General features: G+C 55.6%; 1 protein-coding gene across 2 annotated transcripts in view; it reads left to right on the forward strand.

The window, feature by feature from the left end:
- PPIL2 (peptidylprolyl isomerase like 2) overlaps positions 1-12,599 on the forward strand; it is a 24,402-nt gene continuing 11,803 nt past the window's right edge. For both annotated transcript variants that reach the window (XM_007196291.2, XM_028162380.2), the window contains exons 1-7: positions 1-131; positions 1,655-1,704; positions 3,639-3,684; positions 5,397-5,459; positions 6,360-6,411; positions 9,036-9,087; positions 12,036-12,127. In XM_007196291.2, the coding sequence (XP_007196353.1) occupies positions 100-131; positions 1,655-1,704; positions 3,639-3,684; positions 5,397-5,459; positions 6,360-6,411; positions 9,036-9,087; positions 12,036-12,127 (387 nt within the window). In that variant the 5' untranslated portion in view covers positions 1-99. The remainder of the gene's footprint in view (positions 132-1,654; positions 1,705-3,638; positions 3,685-5,396; positions 5,460-6,359; positions 6,412-9,035; positions 9,088-12,035; positions 12,128-12,599) is intronic.

The raw sequence follows: 12,599 nt of genomic DNA on the forward strand, positions 1-12,599 counted from the left end.
CCGAGAGACCCGGAAGTAGTTACGGAGCTCGGCCGAGAAGGCGCGGTGTGAGTAGTGTGCCGTTGTTTTTCCTCGCTCGCTGCTCCTGCCGCCGCCGCCATGGGGAAGCGACAGCACCAGAAGGACAAGATGTAAGTTGAGCCGCCGCCGGGAGCGGGCCTGTCCGCACTCTGCGCCGCGTCGAGTCACTCTCGACGTCGCTTCCCCGGAAGCTTCCGCCGTCCCCCGGCGGGGCGGCTCCCCGAGGCGCGGGTCTCACCGGATCACGTCCCCTCGGCCCCTCCGCTTGCCAACTCTGACCCCGCCGGCTTTCCCCGGGCGCGGTTCTCGCTCCCTAGCCTGCTCACGGGCTACAGCACCTTACAATTAAAACAAACCCACCTGGCACCACCAGCTGCCACCGAGTTTCTTTGATTTTTTTTTTATGACAAGAAGAGGACGATCTCTGTCGACCGGCTGTTTTCTGCTTTCCCTTTGAAACCATTCCAGTCGGGCTCTGCCCGCTGCACTGCTCTTGTCGTGATCCTGTAACTTCCGTACGTCTCCATCCGGGGGTCAGTCAGTTCTCAGTCCTCGTTTTGTTGGGCTTCTCAGCAGCGTAGGACGCGGCTGACCGCCTCTCTCCCTCTGAAGCCCTTGTACGGTGCCTGGGACACCACACTCTTTGTTTTCAGGCTACCTCAGGGGTCTTTCTTTGTTGGTCTTCTTTGCTGGATCCTCCTCTCCCCGTTCCGGACCTCCTACGTCTCCTCCCCCAGGTTCCCTCTCCATTTACATCCTGCCCCGGGGGATCTCCAGTCTTGCTTAGGACACCTACACTTGGAGATCCGATGGGCTTCTCGAATTCAGTGTGCCCCACGGGGAAGCAACTCTTGATGTTCAGCACCTAAGCCTGTTCCTCCCCCATTTTCCCATCTCAGTGGTCACACCGCTCTCCGCTCGCTGGGGTCAGAAGCCCGGGAGTTTCCCTCAGCTCCCTCTGCCTCCTGTCCATCAGTACGTCCTGCTGGCTCTTCCAGGAATTGACCGCTTCTCACTCGTCCACCAGTTCTCCCACAGGTGGAGTTGATGCCAGCTCCTTCTTGGACCTTTGTAGTCGCCCTCAGATTGGTTTTCTGCTGCCTATTGCTTGACCCTCTGCACACAGCAGCCAGAGTGATGCTTTGAGGACTTATGCTGGATCAGGGTCCTTCCATCCTGCCTGAAGCAAATCCAGAGTCCTCCCACGGCCCGCGAGGCCCCTTGTGATACGACCACCACCCACGTCTCCATCATCAGTGGCCCCGTGCCCCCATGTGCACTCTTTTTCAGTGGCTTTGCCCTTCTTTGGGAACACATTAGCTTTTCTTGCCTCAGGGCTTTTATACGTGATTAGTCGGCTTGGTCCCTCTGCCTGGAAAGCTCTCTCCCCAGGTCTTCATGTGGCCAGCTGCTTCTCATTGTTAACCCTGCTATTTGGAGCAGGACCGTTTGGGTTTGCTTACGAGTTTGCATATCCCCGTGTTCTGTTGTGTTTTTCACTATGTGCCTGACACATAGTACGTGTTAAATAAGCATTTTCCGAATGAGTGAAATGATTTCGGTCATCAACTTCTTACTTCCAGAGACTATTCTTTTTATAAAGGGGTGGTAATAAGATTATCTGTCTCTCCAGGTACATTACCTGTGCTGAATACACTCACTTCTATGGTGGCAAGAAACCAGGTAAGGCGTGAAATCCTTCTGTTCCTTTTGGTGTGTGTGTGGGTATAATTAAGGAATGATGTCTTCACAATGCAGTAAGTGTAAAAATGAACAATTAATAAGAACGTGGAAACTGTAGTAGACAAATGGGCTGAGGACACAGTTCACAAAAGAGGAAATACACTAAACATAGGAGAAAATGTTTAATATTGGTGGTGATTTTTTTTAACATAGGTTACAGTAATATTTTCTCTGTCAAGTTAATAAAGAATACAAAGAACGGGGACTTCCTTGGTGGCATAGTGGTTGAGAATCCGCCTGCCAGTGCAAGGGACATGGGTTCGAGCCCTGGTCCGGGAAGATCCCACGTGCCGCGGAGCAACTAAGCCTGTGCACCACAACTACTGAGCCTGCGCTCTAGAGCCCAGGAGCCACAACTGCTGAGCCCCCACGTGTCACAACTGTTGAAGCCCACATGCCTAGAGCCTGTGTTCCGCAACAAAGACAAGCCACCACTATGAGAAGCCCGCTCACTGCAACGAAGAGTAGCCCCTGCTCGCTGCAACTAGAGAAAGCCCGTGTGCAGCAACAAAGACCCAACGCAGCCAAAAATACATAAATTAAAAAAACAAAAAGAAGAATGCAAGGAACAATAATACCTAAAGCTATCAAGGCTGCAGTCAAAAGAGCACTGTCACAGTCACTGGTGGGAGCAAAACTGGCCCAGCCTCTTGGAAAGCAAAGCTAAGAGGGAGACCCACAGCAGGGGTGTTAGTTAGGGTTGTGGCAGAAACCCACCTGCGGTATGTACTTTTTCCTCTAAGCTCTTTCTTGATGTACCCCACGTTTTGGTTCTGTCTAGAGAAAGGTTTTAGTACACAGCAATTTTTTTTTTTAATTTTTTATTTATTATTTATTTAATATTTTTATTTTTGGCTGTGTTGGGTCTTCGTTTCTGTGCGAGGGCTTTCTCCAGTTGTGGCAAGTGGGGGCCACTCTTCATCACGGCGCGCGGGCCCCTCACTTTCGCGGCCTCTCCTGTTGCGGAGCAGAGGCTCCAGACGCTCAGGCTCAGCAGTTGTGGCTCACGGGCCTAGCTGCTCTGCGGCACGCGGGATCCTCCCAGACCAGGGCTCGAACCTGTGCCCCCTGCACCAGCAGGCAGACTCTCAACCACTGCGCCACCAGGGAAGCCCCCACAGCAATTTTTGCACTGGGTAATTTATATCAGCATTTTCTTTTGTTTCTTTTTTCTTTTTTTTTTTATCTTAGCAGGTTTTACTTTATTATTTTTATCGACGTATCGTTGACCTATAACACTGAGTGACTTCCAGGTGCACAATGCAGTGGTCTGATATTTCTGTACGTTGCAAAACAAAACCCAAAATAGGTCTAGTTACCGTATGTCACCACACACAATTTATTATTATTATTTACTTATTAAAATTTATTTTATTTATTTATTTTTGATTGCGTTGGGTCTTCGTTGCTGCACGTGGGCTTTTTCTAGTTGTGGCGAGCGGGGGCTGTTCTTTGTTGCAGTGCGTGGGCTTCTCATTGCAGTGGCTTCTCTTGTTGAGGAGCACGGGCTTTAGGCGCGCGGGCTTCAGTAGTTGTGGCGCACGGGCTCAGTAGTTGTCGCTTGTGGGCTGTAGAGCGCAGGCTCAGTAGTTGTGACGCACGGGCTTCATTGCTCCGCGGCATGTGGGATCTTCCTGGACAAGGCCTCAAACCCGTGTCCCCTGCATTGGTAGGCGGATTCTTAACCACTGAGCCACCAGGGAAGCCCCACACACAATTTTTAAGATATCATTGACTACAGTCCCCATGCTGTGCGTTTCATCCCCGTGACTTACATGCACTTTTTCTTAAAACGTAGTTGACTTGTTGGTAGAGCACATCTGTGAAATTTTTTACAGAGTAAGTTTTCTGTCCTTTATTTTCATTTTGCACAGATATCGCACAAACAGATTTTCGTCGTCTACCTTTTGACCACTGCAGGTAAGAGTTTGGAGAGTTTAACCTTTCCCTCATGATTGTTCTCGGGTACTCGACTGTTTGACAGTGAATCTGATCCCTGGCGATGCAGGTGTAGCTTCTGTCTGCGTTCTCCCACCCGGATCTTCCATGGACTGGAAGAAGGGACCCAGCAATGGAAAGAAATGATGATGGTTTTCTGCTTGTTCTGTGTCTCCATTTATGTGCATTGTCTTTTAACCCTGTTCTTACCTACAGAGGTAGGTAGGCTCTGTCATCAAGCCTGCCTTACAGTTGAGAGAACCAGTGCTTCGAAGAGTGAGCTCCCTCTCCCAGGTATCCCATCCAGGAAGTGGTCTGACTCTGAGCCCAGGGCTTTCGTGCTTTCCTTTTGGTCCAGAGTCTGAGTAGTGACAGCAACCCCGATAGTCATGATACTGTGGCCCCTCCGCCTTCCCTGAGAATGCAGGTCACTGTGGGGGCGGGGAGGGACCCAGCTGCACAGCCACTTGGATGTCTCTTCCCACCCTCGTTAGACTAATGAACCGCAACACGTTAGGGCTTGGGGGAGTGGGCAGGTCTGGTGGTCCCCATGGGCCTGAGTTTCCCCAAGTTTGAGCCATGGTCAGCTCTGTCCTGGACACACGTATCTACACAGCATTCTCCCCACCTTGCCCTCCTCTCCCTCTGACCAAAGTTCTGATTCCATACGTCAGGGAGAGCCTTGAGAGCTGACCAAGCTCTCCTGGTGATCCCAGCACTGTGGTGAGGCAGGTCAGCCGATACCACGGGGCAGTGAGGGGGCAGGGGAGGCTGGGGGCACAGCCGCTGAATCTGCCCAGGGCTCCCTGGAGGCTCCCCATGTGGTGAGTGAGGGCTTCACCTGTTTCACTTGCTCAGGAAGTATGAACAAGTGAGGCCCAGACATCATCAGCTGCATTTCTCACCACCGCCACCAGTTTTGTCATCAGCCTCCTGGAAATGTAGTCTTGTAAATTGGTTCTATGGAAATCTTTGGTTCCCAGTTCTTCCAAGAGGTCTCTGCTCTGTGTCTCGCCCATTTTGTAACTACCTTGGGTTCTGGGTAACACGTGCTTTGAGAATGTGCCCTTCAGGCCCTGTTGGGAGAAGATGCATGTTCACTGTCTTGCTGTTTGGAGCTTGCCTTGTTGTTGGGTCCTGCTCTGGTCGGTCCCCAGCAGTACTACTGGGTTAGAGTAGAAGGTTGGGCCAGAGGGGGCGGTGGTGAGGTCTCCCCACAAGGGGTCCCTGGGGCAGCAGCCGGGGAGGTGACCCCAATGCTGCCAGGCTGTCCAGGTCCTGGTGCCTGACCTGTGCTGACCGAACTCGTAGGTGACTGATGTACAAACAAGCAAAGTCAGCCAGGGCTCTTGATGACTAGTGATGGAGACCCCAGGCCAGAAGAAAAGGTTATTGGCTCAAGGAAGTCCACCGGATACCATCCTCCTCCACCTGTGGGCTCTGCTTTTCCTATGCGGACCCTCCACGAGGCAGGAAGTGGCCTTCGACACCCATATCCCTGCATTGGAACTTACCCAGGGCTCCCGGGCGTCAGGTCTTGTCTGAGTCACTTATCCGCTCCTTGGAAACATGGCGGGAACGGAGCCTGCTGTGCAGCCAGGAGCAGGCAGGGCTCCTCCAGACCATGGTAACACCCCCAGAGTCTCCTGGGCTGGGAGGGGGCAGTGCTCAGCAGTGACCCTGTCCTTTCTCAGTCTCTCTCTACAGCCCTTTGTCTACCCGGTCTGCACCCCCGAAGGCGTCGTCTTTGACTTGCTGTGAGTTTTCCCTTGACTTCTGACTAACAGATGTGGTGAGATTGTGGGCACCCACTCAGGAAGGGGCTGTGGGGCAGCTGGAGTGTTTGGGCTCCAGGCAGTGCTGAGCCTGGACACGCCGAGGTCCCGGCAGCCTCGGGAGCCCTGGATGGGCCTCAGGCACGAGGCGGCAGTGCTGCTGTGACCTCTGCCTGGAGGGGCGTTGGCCTCTCCCCCGTGTGGGGGTCCCTAGCGCTCTAATTCGCACCCTGAACCTGTTAGAGTGTTAATGAGCTGAGTAGCTTTCACTTCATGAAGGCAGAGCCATAGTTGAGGCGCATACTTTTCTAGTGCTTCCCTTTGAAGCTTTATGCTCAGTTTTATGTCCCAACGTAAATCAGCTTCTGTAATTGTCTCATAGTTCAGGCTCATTTTAGAAGATTTGGAAAATACTTCAAAGAAAAAGGGAAAATTGGTCATAATTGCACTGTCCAGGGAAAGCACTGTCAATATCTGTAGTGCTCTTTTTCTGGGAGTGTATTTGTGGTAACCTGTTTGAGATCATACTGTTGAAGATAGTTCAGGATCCATTTTTCACTCAGATGAGAGCTTTTTTCCCCTATGTCATTCAGAATTCTCTGGAAGTGTGATTTTTGATGCTGGCCCAGTATCTCATTGTATGTACGTCTTTTTTTGTTAATGTTATTTATCCATGTTTATGCGTAACTGGAGTAAAAACCCTGAACGTACTTTGAAGCCCATGTAGCCAGAAATATTCCCCCGTTTCCTCTGATGAGGCAAAAAGTGAAGTGGAGTATAGCCCCTTCCCAGCTCCCCCCAGAGGCAGGCCCCCTGCACTGTGGCCCTGTCGCCAGGCTGCACCCGCCCTCCCGCTGACGCGCACTGTCCTCTTCCTTTCAGGAACATTGTCCCTTGGCTTAAGAAGTATGGGACCAACCCCAGCAACGGAGAGGTAGGTGGCTGTGCAGGAGCTTTGGTGATGCCGGTGAACACCAGGTGTCAGGTACAGGAACGTGGTGGAGGACCCACACCGGTCCTTTCTGGAGTGTTCCCCACTTGTGTGCACGTGTGCAGGCATCTGTCTTACCTCAGTCGTGGACGCAGTCGCTCGGTGATCCCACTGCCCCTTGCTTCCACCCCCGAGGTGTCGGTGCGTCCGGCCCTGCCTGCGTCCGTGGTGGCTGCGTGTGCCCTCCTGTGGTGGCACAGTTCTGGGGGGCATTTGGAGTTCTGCTGTTGCAGATGGTGGTCACACATGCGGTGTACCCCTGGGACTGCTGGACTCTGGGGGCTGCGTTTTAGGCTTGGTAGCTCCTGGCAAGTTGCCCCCTGGAGGAGTCGCACTGTTCCAGACTCCCAACAGCGGCATGTCAGGGGAGATGCGCGTCCCAGACCCTCTGCAGCTCTAGGAGTCACCTATCTCTTTGGGTGATGTAGCTTGTGGGCACCAGCGTTCTGTGACGTGCACTTTGTGGAGAGTTAGGTTAAGCAGCTGTTGATGTGTCACATGTACAGGTGCAGGAGAAAATCTGGAGTCGAGTTCCAGCATACTTCTCTGCTGGACACCCCCCACCCCTCCGCATGCCTTGTTGTAAAGCCCCGGGGTGCCCACTTTCCGCTCCTCCCGCTGCTCTCTGTTCACTTCTCAGCACGCCTTCCCTCTGCCACATTTATTCGGTTGCACCCATTCACTCACAGAAAGGGGTTAGCAGTGCAGCACGGGGCCTGGCGCTGTGAGCAGAGTGGGACGGGATGCTGACCAGAGGAGAATGGGGGACCTGGGGATGTCTGTGGAGCAGTGCCATGGAAGCTGTGACCTGGGGACGAGGGGAGATGGTGGCAGATAGTCTGAGTTACATCAGGGGGGTCTTGCCAGCCCTGGAGGGAGCCTGGCTTCGTTCTGGATGGGCTGGAGCCCAGATGGGTTAAGCCGTAGCGAGCTGTGATCTGGCCTGTTTGGAAGCCTGGCTCTGGCTGCTGTGTCGGGACCAGACCTCAGGGAGGTGAGGATGGAAGCAGGGAGGCAGCAGGGGCCGTGTACTTTCTGGGCAAGAGGTGCTGGGTGAGCCTGGGCTAGGGTGCAGGCTAAGGAGGTGCAGTGCAGGGGCTAGAGGTGGGCAAGCAGGGAGGGCGGGGCCTTCTGCAGACCCTGGGAGCCAGGTTGGCTCCCCCAGGGTGTCAGCCTGATGGAAGTCCGGCCTGCGTTGGGGGAGTGGCGGGCAGTGTGGTGACTGGCACTGCGGAGCTGGGAGCTGGGCTGGGTGGTGGTCAGAGCCCTGTCTGCCGGGATGAGGCCTGGTCAGCTCTGTGACAGACCCTGGGGGCCCTGTGGAGAGTGGAGGCTGTCATTGTCATCGTCTTTGGGGAGGCCTAAGAGGACCCGGGTGCGCTGAGGCTAGGGGGAGGGAGGGAGGCAGACGAGGGGTGTGAGCAGGGTCCTGGCCACCAGCCTCGGACGTGTGAAGTGTCGTGGGTTCAGTCTTTGCTCAGCTGTGCGCTTGTTACCTGTGTTCTGGAGGCGGATGTGTACTCTGGGGCCCTGGGCGGTGGCCTTGTTTTCGGGATTCACTGCCTCCCCTGGGATCAGGCTGCAGCTGTGTCGAGGCTGGAGCTCGCTCCTCTGTGGGTGGGGGCTGCGCTTTGCCGTCGTCCCCAGCCCCCCGTGTTTCCTGGTCCACGTCTGGCCCCCTGTCCTCGGTCTCCTCGGTTACTGTGGACAGCCGCTCCCCGGGTGCTCCCCAGCCCCACAGCACGCCAATCGCCTGCCCCCAGCCATCGCCTCTGCTGCGGGTGTCCTGTCAGGGAGTCTGTGGTGTGTCCTCAAGCGGGGCCCGTACCCCTCCCGGCCCGTGCCCCGAGTCCCCGCGGCCACGGCCCTGAGGACCGTCCCTGTGGTGTCAGCTGCCGTGAGCTCCTGTCACCTCCCAGGGCCCCAGGAGGAGGGTGCTGTGTGTGGGTCTCCCTGGGCTGGCTGTGCCTGGGGTGGGCACCCACCATCTGTCCACAGGTGTGTGGGGGGGGGGTGGTTGGCTAATGAAGGCAGGGCCGAGGTGGCTGTCGGGGAGCGGGCACGGGGCTGGGCACGGGGACTGTGCCAGGGGAGGGAGGACGTGGGGCAGAACCGGGTTTGGCCCTGGCGGAAGGATGCCTGGCATCTCCTCCGGGTGGCCCTTGGAGCTGGCCGGCACTGCAGGGCCTGTGCCTCCCCATCCAGGGTCTCCGCTGCCCACTCACTTCCTCTGACGGAGGCCTCCCCACTGGGCGGCTTTCCTCTGGCTGCTGGACTTTGCTTTATTGTCCAGGTTCCTGGAGGAGAGGTGAGCTGCAGACGAAGTCCAGAAGTTTTGAGAAAGGATCCCGTCCCATCCCCTCTTGGCATTTGCGTGTATTGACTCCTCTTCCCCCACGTTGTAGTGCCCGGTGTTTCTTGGGTCGTCACAGAGCAGAACAGCAGGGCAAACGCCTGGGTCCCCACTGCCCAGCTAAGGAGATATTGATTTGGCCAAAAAGTTTGTTCGGGTGCCTTTGCCCTTCTTCATGTGAGTTACTTGTTATTATTAATTACGCTTCTTTCAGAAACTGGATGGGAGGTGTCTGATCAAGCTGAACTTTGCAAAGAACAGTGAAGGTGAGTAATCCTTTACAGCCAGTTCTAGGATTGGCCCGCAGGACCCGAGGCCCCCACCTCTCACCAAGTTTTTGTTCCTTTCTGATCAGGCTGGAGGCTTGCTTTTGATTTCTCAAAGGCTAATAATTTTTTCTTAAAGGTCCAGATGGTTTAAAGCTGGGGTGGAGGTGAAACCTCAGGCTTGGGGCACTTCTTCCCACAAGGGCACATGGGCCATGTGGGCCGCCGGTGGCCTTTGTGGGTCCAGCTGGGCCCCACGGGAGACAGGCCCTACCTGGCCGTGGCTCTGGTCCAGTCATCGTTGGAGACAAGCTGCTCAGGCTGCGGCCCAGGGCGGGCGGCTGGGCAGTGGGTGTGGGGGGGGTCTGACGGATTTGCCAGGTGGCTCTTGGGCTGCTTTCCGCTCGGCACTGGTCATAAAGCTGCAGTCCAGTCCTGGGGTCCTGCTCTGCACCCCTCCACACCCTCCACTGTTCTTGCTGGCCAGACGCCTGTGCCGAGGCGACCTCCGTGGACACCGACCTTGTTCTCGGTTCTCTGTGGACCTGGCGCCGTGCGCTGGGCGCGTGCGGGTGCCGTGGTTGAGGTCGGTGTCGGGGCTCGCTGGGTGGGTGTGTTCCGGGAGATGCTGGAGCAGCTGAGGCTGGCCTGGCTCCCAGCAGGTGCCAGATGGCAGTGAACGAGCAAGCAGGCCTTGGTGGCCAGGAGCACAGCGCCCCATGGATGGTCCCTGGGTGCCGTGTGGCTCCCTGCTCTGAGAGCAGGTGATTCGGGGAGGCCCTCGGTGTGTCTCCTTCACAAGTGTTTACTGAGCGCCTGCTGTGTGCGGAGAGCAAGACAGGCCAGGTCTCTCCCGGAACAAAAGGGAGGGAGGAAATTGGAAATGAGATCACTGTAGTGCGTCAGGTGCTGCGTGTACCAGGTCAGAGATAAAGCAGGGTGAGAGAGGGTCATAGGACAACTCGCTGACAGGGTTTGAGTGTAAATCTGGGGGGAGGGGGAGGAAGGGCGGGGGAGGGGAGCCCTGTGGGGATGTGGAGAGAGCATTCCGGGCAGCGGGCTCAGCCTGTGCAAAGGCCCCGAGGCACAGCCAGGAGTCCAGTGTTGCTGCATCAGGGTGAGCGGAGCGGGAAGCAGGGTCTGTGGTCCAGAGTCAGGTGGGATGGGGTGCAGAGCAGTCATGCGGGGCCGGGGTGGCCATGGGAGAACTCAGAGATTTCTTTCCAGATCCAAAGAAAGATCTGACCTAACTTTGCCTTTTTTAAAGTTTTTACTAACTTTGATATAGAGATGCCTTTTTTTGGCTTTGTTTTGTCTTTTAGCTGAAAATTTTTTTTTTAATTAATTTATTTTTGGCTGCGTTGGGTCTTCGTTGCTGCGCGTGGGCTTTCTCTAGTTGCGGCGAGCAGGGGCTGCTCTTCGTTGCAGTGTTCGGGCTTCTCGTTGCAGAGCATGGGCTCTAGGCACGCGGGCTTCAGTAGTTGTGGCATGCGCGCTTAGTAGTTGTGGCTCGCGGGCTCTAGAGCGCAGGCTCAACAGCTGTAGCACACGGGCTTAGTTGCTCCGCGGCATGTGGGATCTTCCTGGACCAGGGATCGAACCTGTGTCCCCTGCATTGGCAGGCAGATTCTTAACCACTGCGCCACCAGGGAAGTCCTTTTTTTTTTAAAGAAAGCATTATTTATTTTCTTTCTATTTTTTTTGCTAATTAATTTATTCTTGGCTGCATTGGGTCTTCGTTGCCGCATGTGGGCTTTCTCTAGTTGCAGCAAGCAGGGGCTACTCTTCATTGCGGTGGGCGTGCTTCTCATTGCGGTGGCTTCTCTTGTTGCGGAGCATGGGCTCTGGGTGTGCAGGCTTCAGTAGTTGTGGCTCACGGGCTCTAGAGCACAGGCTCACTAGTTGTGGCACACAGGCTTAGTTGCTTCACGGCATGTGGGATCTTCCTGGACCAGAGCTTGAACCCGTGTCCCCTGCATTGGCAGGCGGATTCTTAATCACTGCTCCACCAGGGAAGTCCCTAGTTGAAATTTTCAGGGATGTGAAAGTAGAAAGAATTAGGGACTTCCCTGGCAGTCCAGTGGTTGGGACTCTGCGCTTCCACTGTGGGGGGGCCCGGGTTTGATCTGTGTTCTGGGAACTAGGATCCCGTGGTGCAGCCAAAAAAAAAAAGAAAGAAAGTAGAGTTAGTGTGTGACTCCCTGCCCCATATCCATCCCCAGCTTCAGCTCCCATCCATTGTCAACGTGTCTGATTTTACCTGTGCTTGCATTCTGCACCTACTCAGGTGATTTTAAGCAGATCCCTGACATCATACTATCTCCTGCTTAAGTACTTTAGTGTGCATCTCTAAAAGCTAAAGATTTAAGAAATAATAACCACAATACCATTGTCACATCTAAAAAGTTAGTAGGAATGCTGTAGTATCATTGACTATCCAGCCAGTGGTCAAGTTTCCAGAATGCTCTCATAATTATTTTTTGTAGTTTTGAAATCGGGATTTTTAGAATCTATACAACTCAAGGTCTCTCATCTCTAAGTGTTCCCCTTTCTGCAGTGTTCTTGCTGGGACTTGAACAGGCTCCCTGGCTGCGGGCGGGTGTTGGCGGGGCAGGGCACGGAGGGCAGCCGGGGCTGGTTGCAGTAACCCAGGCGAGGGACGCAGGATGTACGGGGACGGGTCAGGGTCTGAAGGACGGGCTACTGGTGGGTGGGCAGGGGTGACGGACGCCCGAGGTGGAGAGGGAGGCCAGGTGGGCTGGGGGCTGACAAGGCCGACTTTGCTGAGGAAGGCCCTGCAGGGGTTGGGTCTTGCAGGATGAATGGGAATTCATGCTCTTGGAGGAGGAGCTTGAGCTATGGGCTGTCCCTCGGGTCCGCCCTGGGCGTGCTGACGCAGGGTTCCGCCTCTCCCGCTCTCTGACCTTGGGTGTGTGCCTCCTCTCCAGGGAAGTACCACTGCCCTGTGCTGTTCACCGTGTTCACCAACAACAGCCACATCGTGGCCATCAGGACCACCGGCAACGTCTACGCCCACGAGGTGGGTCCTTGGGAAGCCCCAGGCCGGCTCATGGGCTGAGAGCCACCGGCGCAGCCAGGAGATGGCGGGGCTTGCTCGTGCCCTCCAGACTGGACCGGGGCAGTTCTTCCCACTGAGCAGGTCCTTGTTCCCTGGTGCCCCCCACAGGCATCGGCAAAGACCCTGGAGGGACCTCAGCTCCTAGTGCCGCCCCAGGGGAGCACATGTTGCGGGGGGTGGGGGTCCCGATTTCCACACCTGTCCTGCTCTGGGCCTGCTTTGGGCTGGGTGCAGATGGCAGGGCTATGGCCCCGCGATGCGGGAAACCCTCCCTAAGCCTTTTTCACGCCCATCCCTGGAGGTTGGCCTCGTGGGGCTCTGGGGTCACGGATTTGGGTGGCTCATTGGGAGACAGATGTGTGACAACAGCAACCTGTCTGGGGCGCAGGAAGCCCCGCCCCTTGGTGGCACACACCAGTCCCCCCACCTTGGT

Source organism: Balaenoptera acutorostrata, chromosome 13 (assembly GCF_949987535.1).
Source record: "Balaenoptera acutorostrata chromosome 13, mBalAcu1.1, whole genome shotgun sequence".
In the NCBI taxonomy this organism is placed as follows: Eukaryota; Metazoa; Chordata; class Mammalia; order Artiodactyla; family Balaenopteridae; genus Balaenoptera; species Balaenoptera acutorostrata.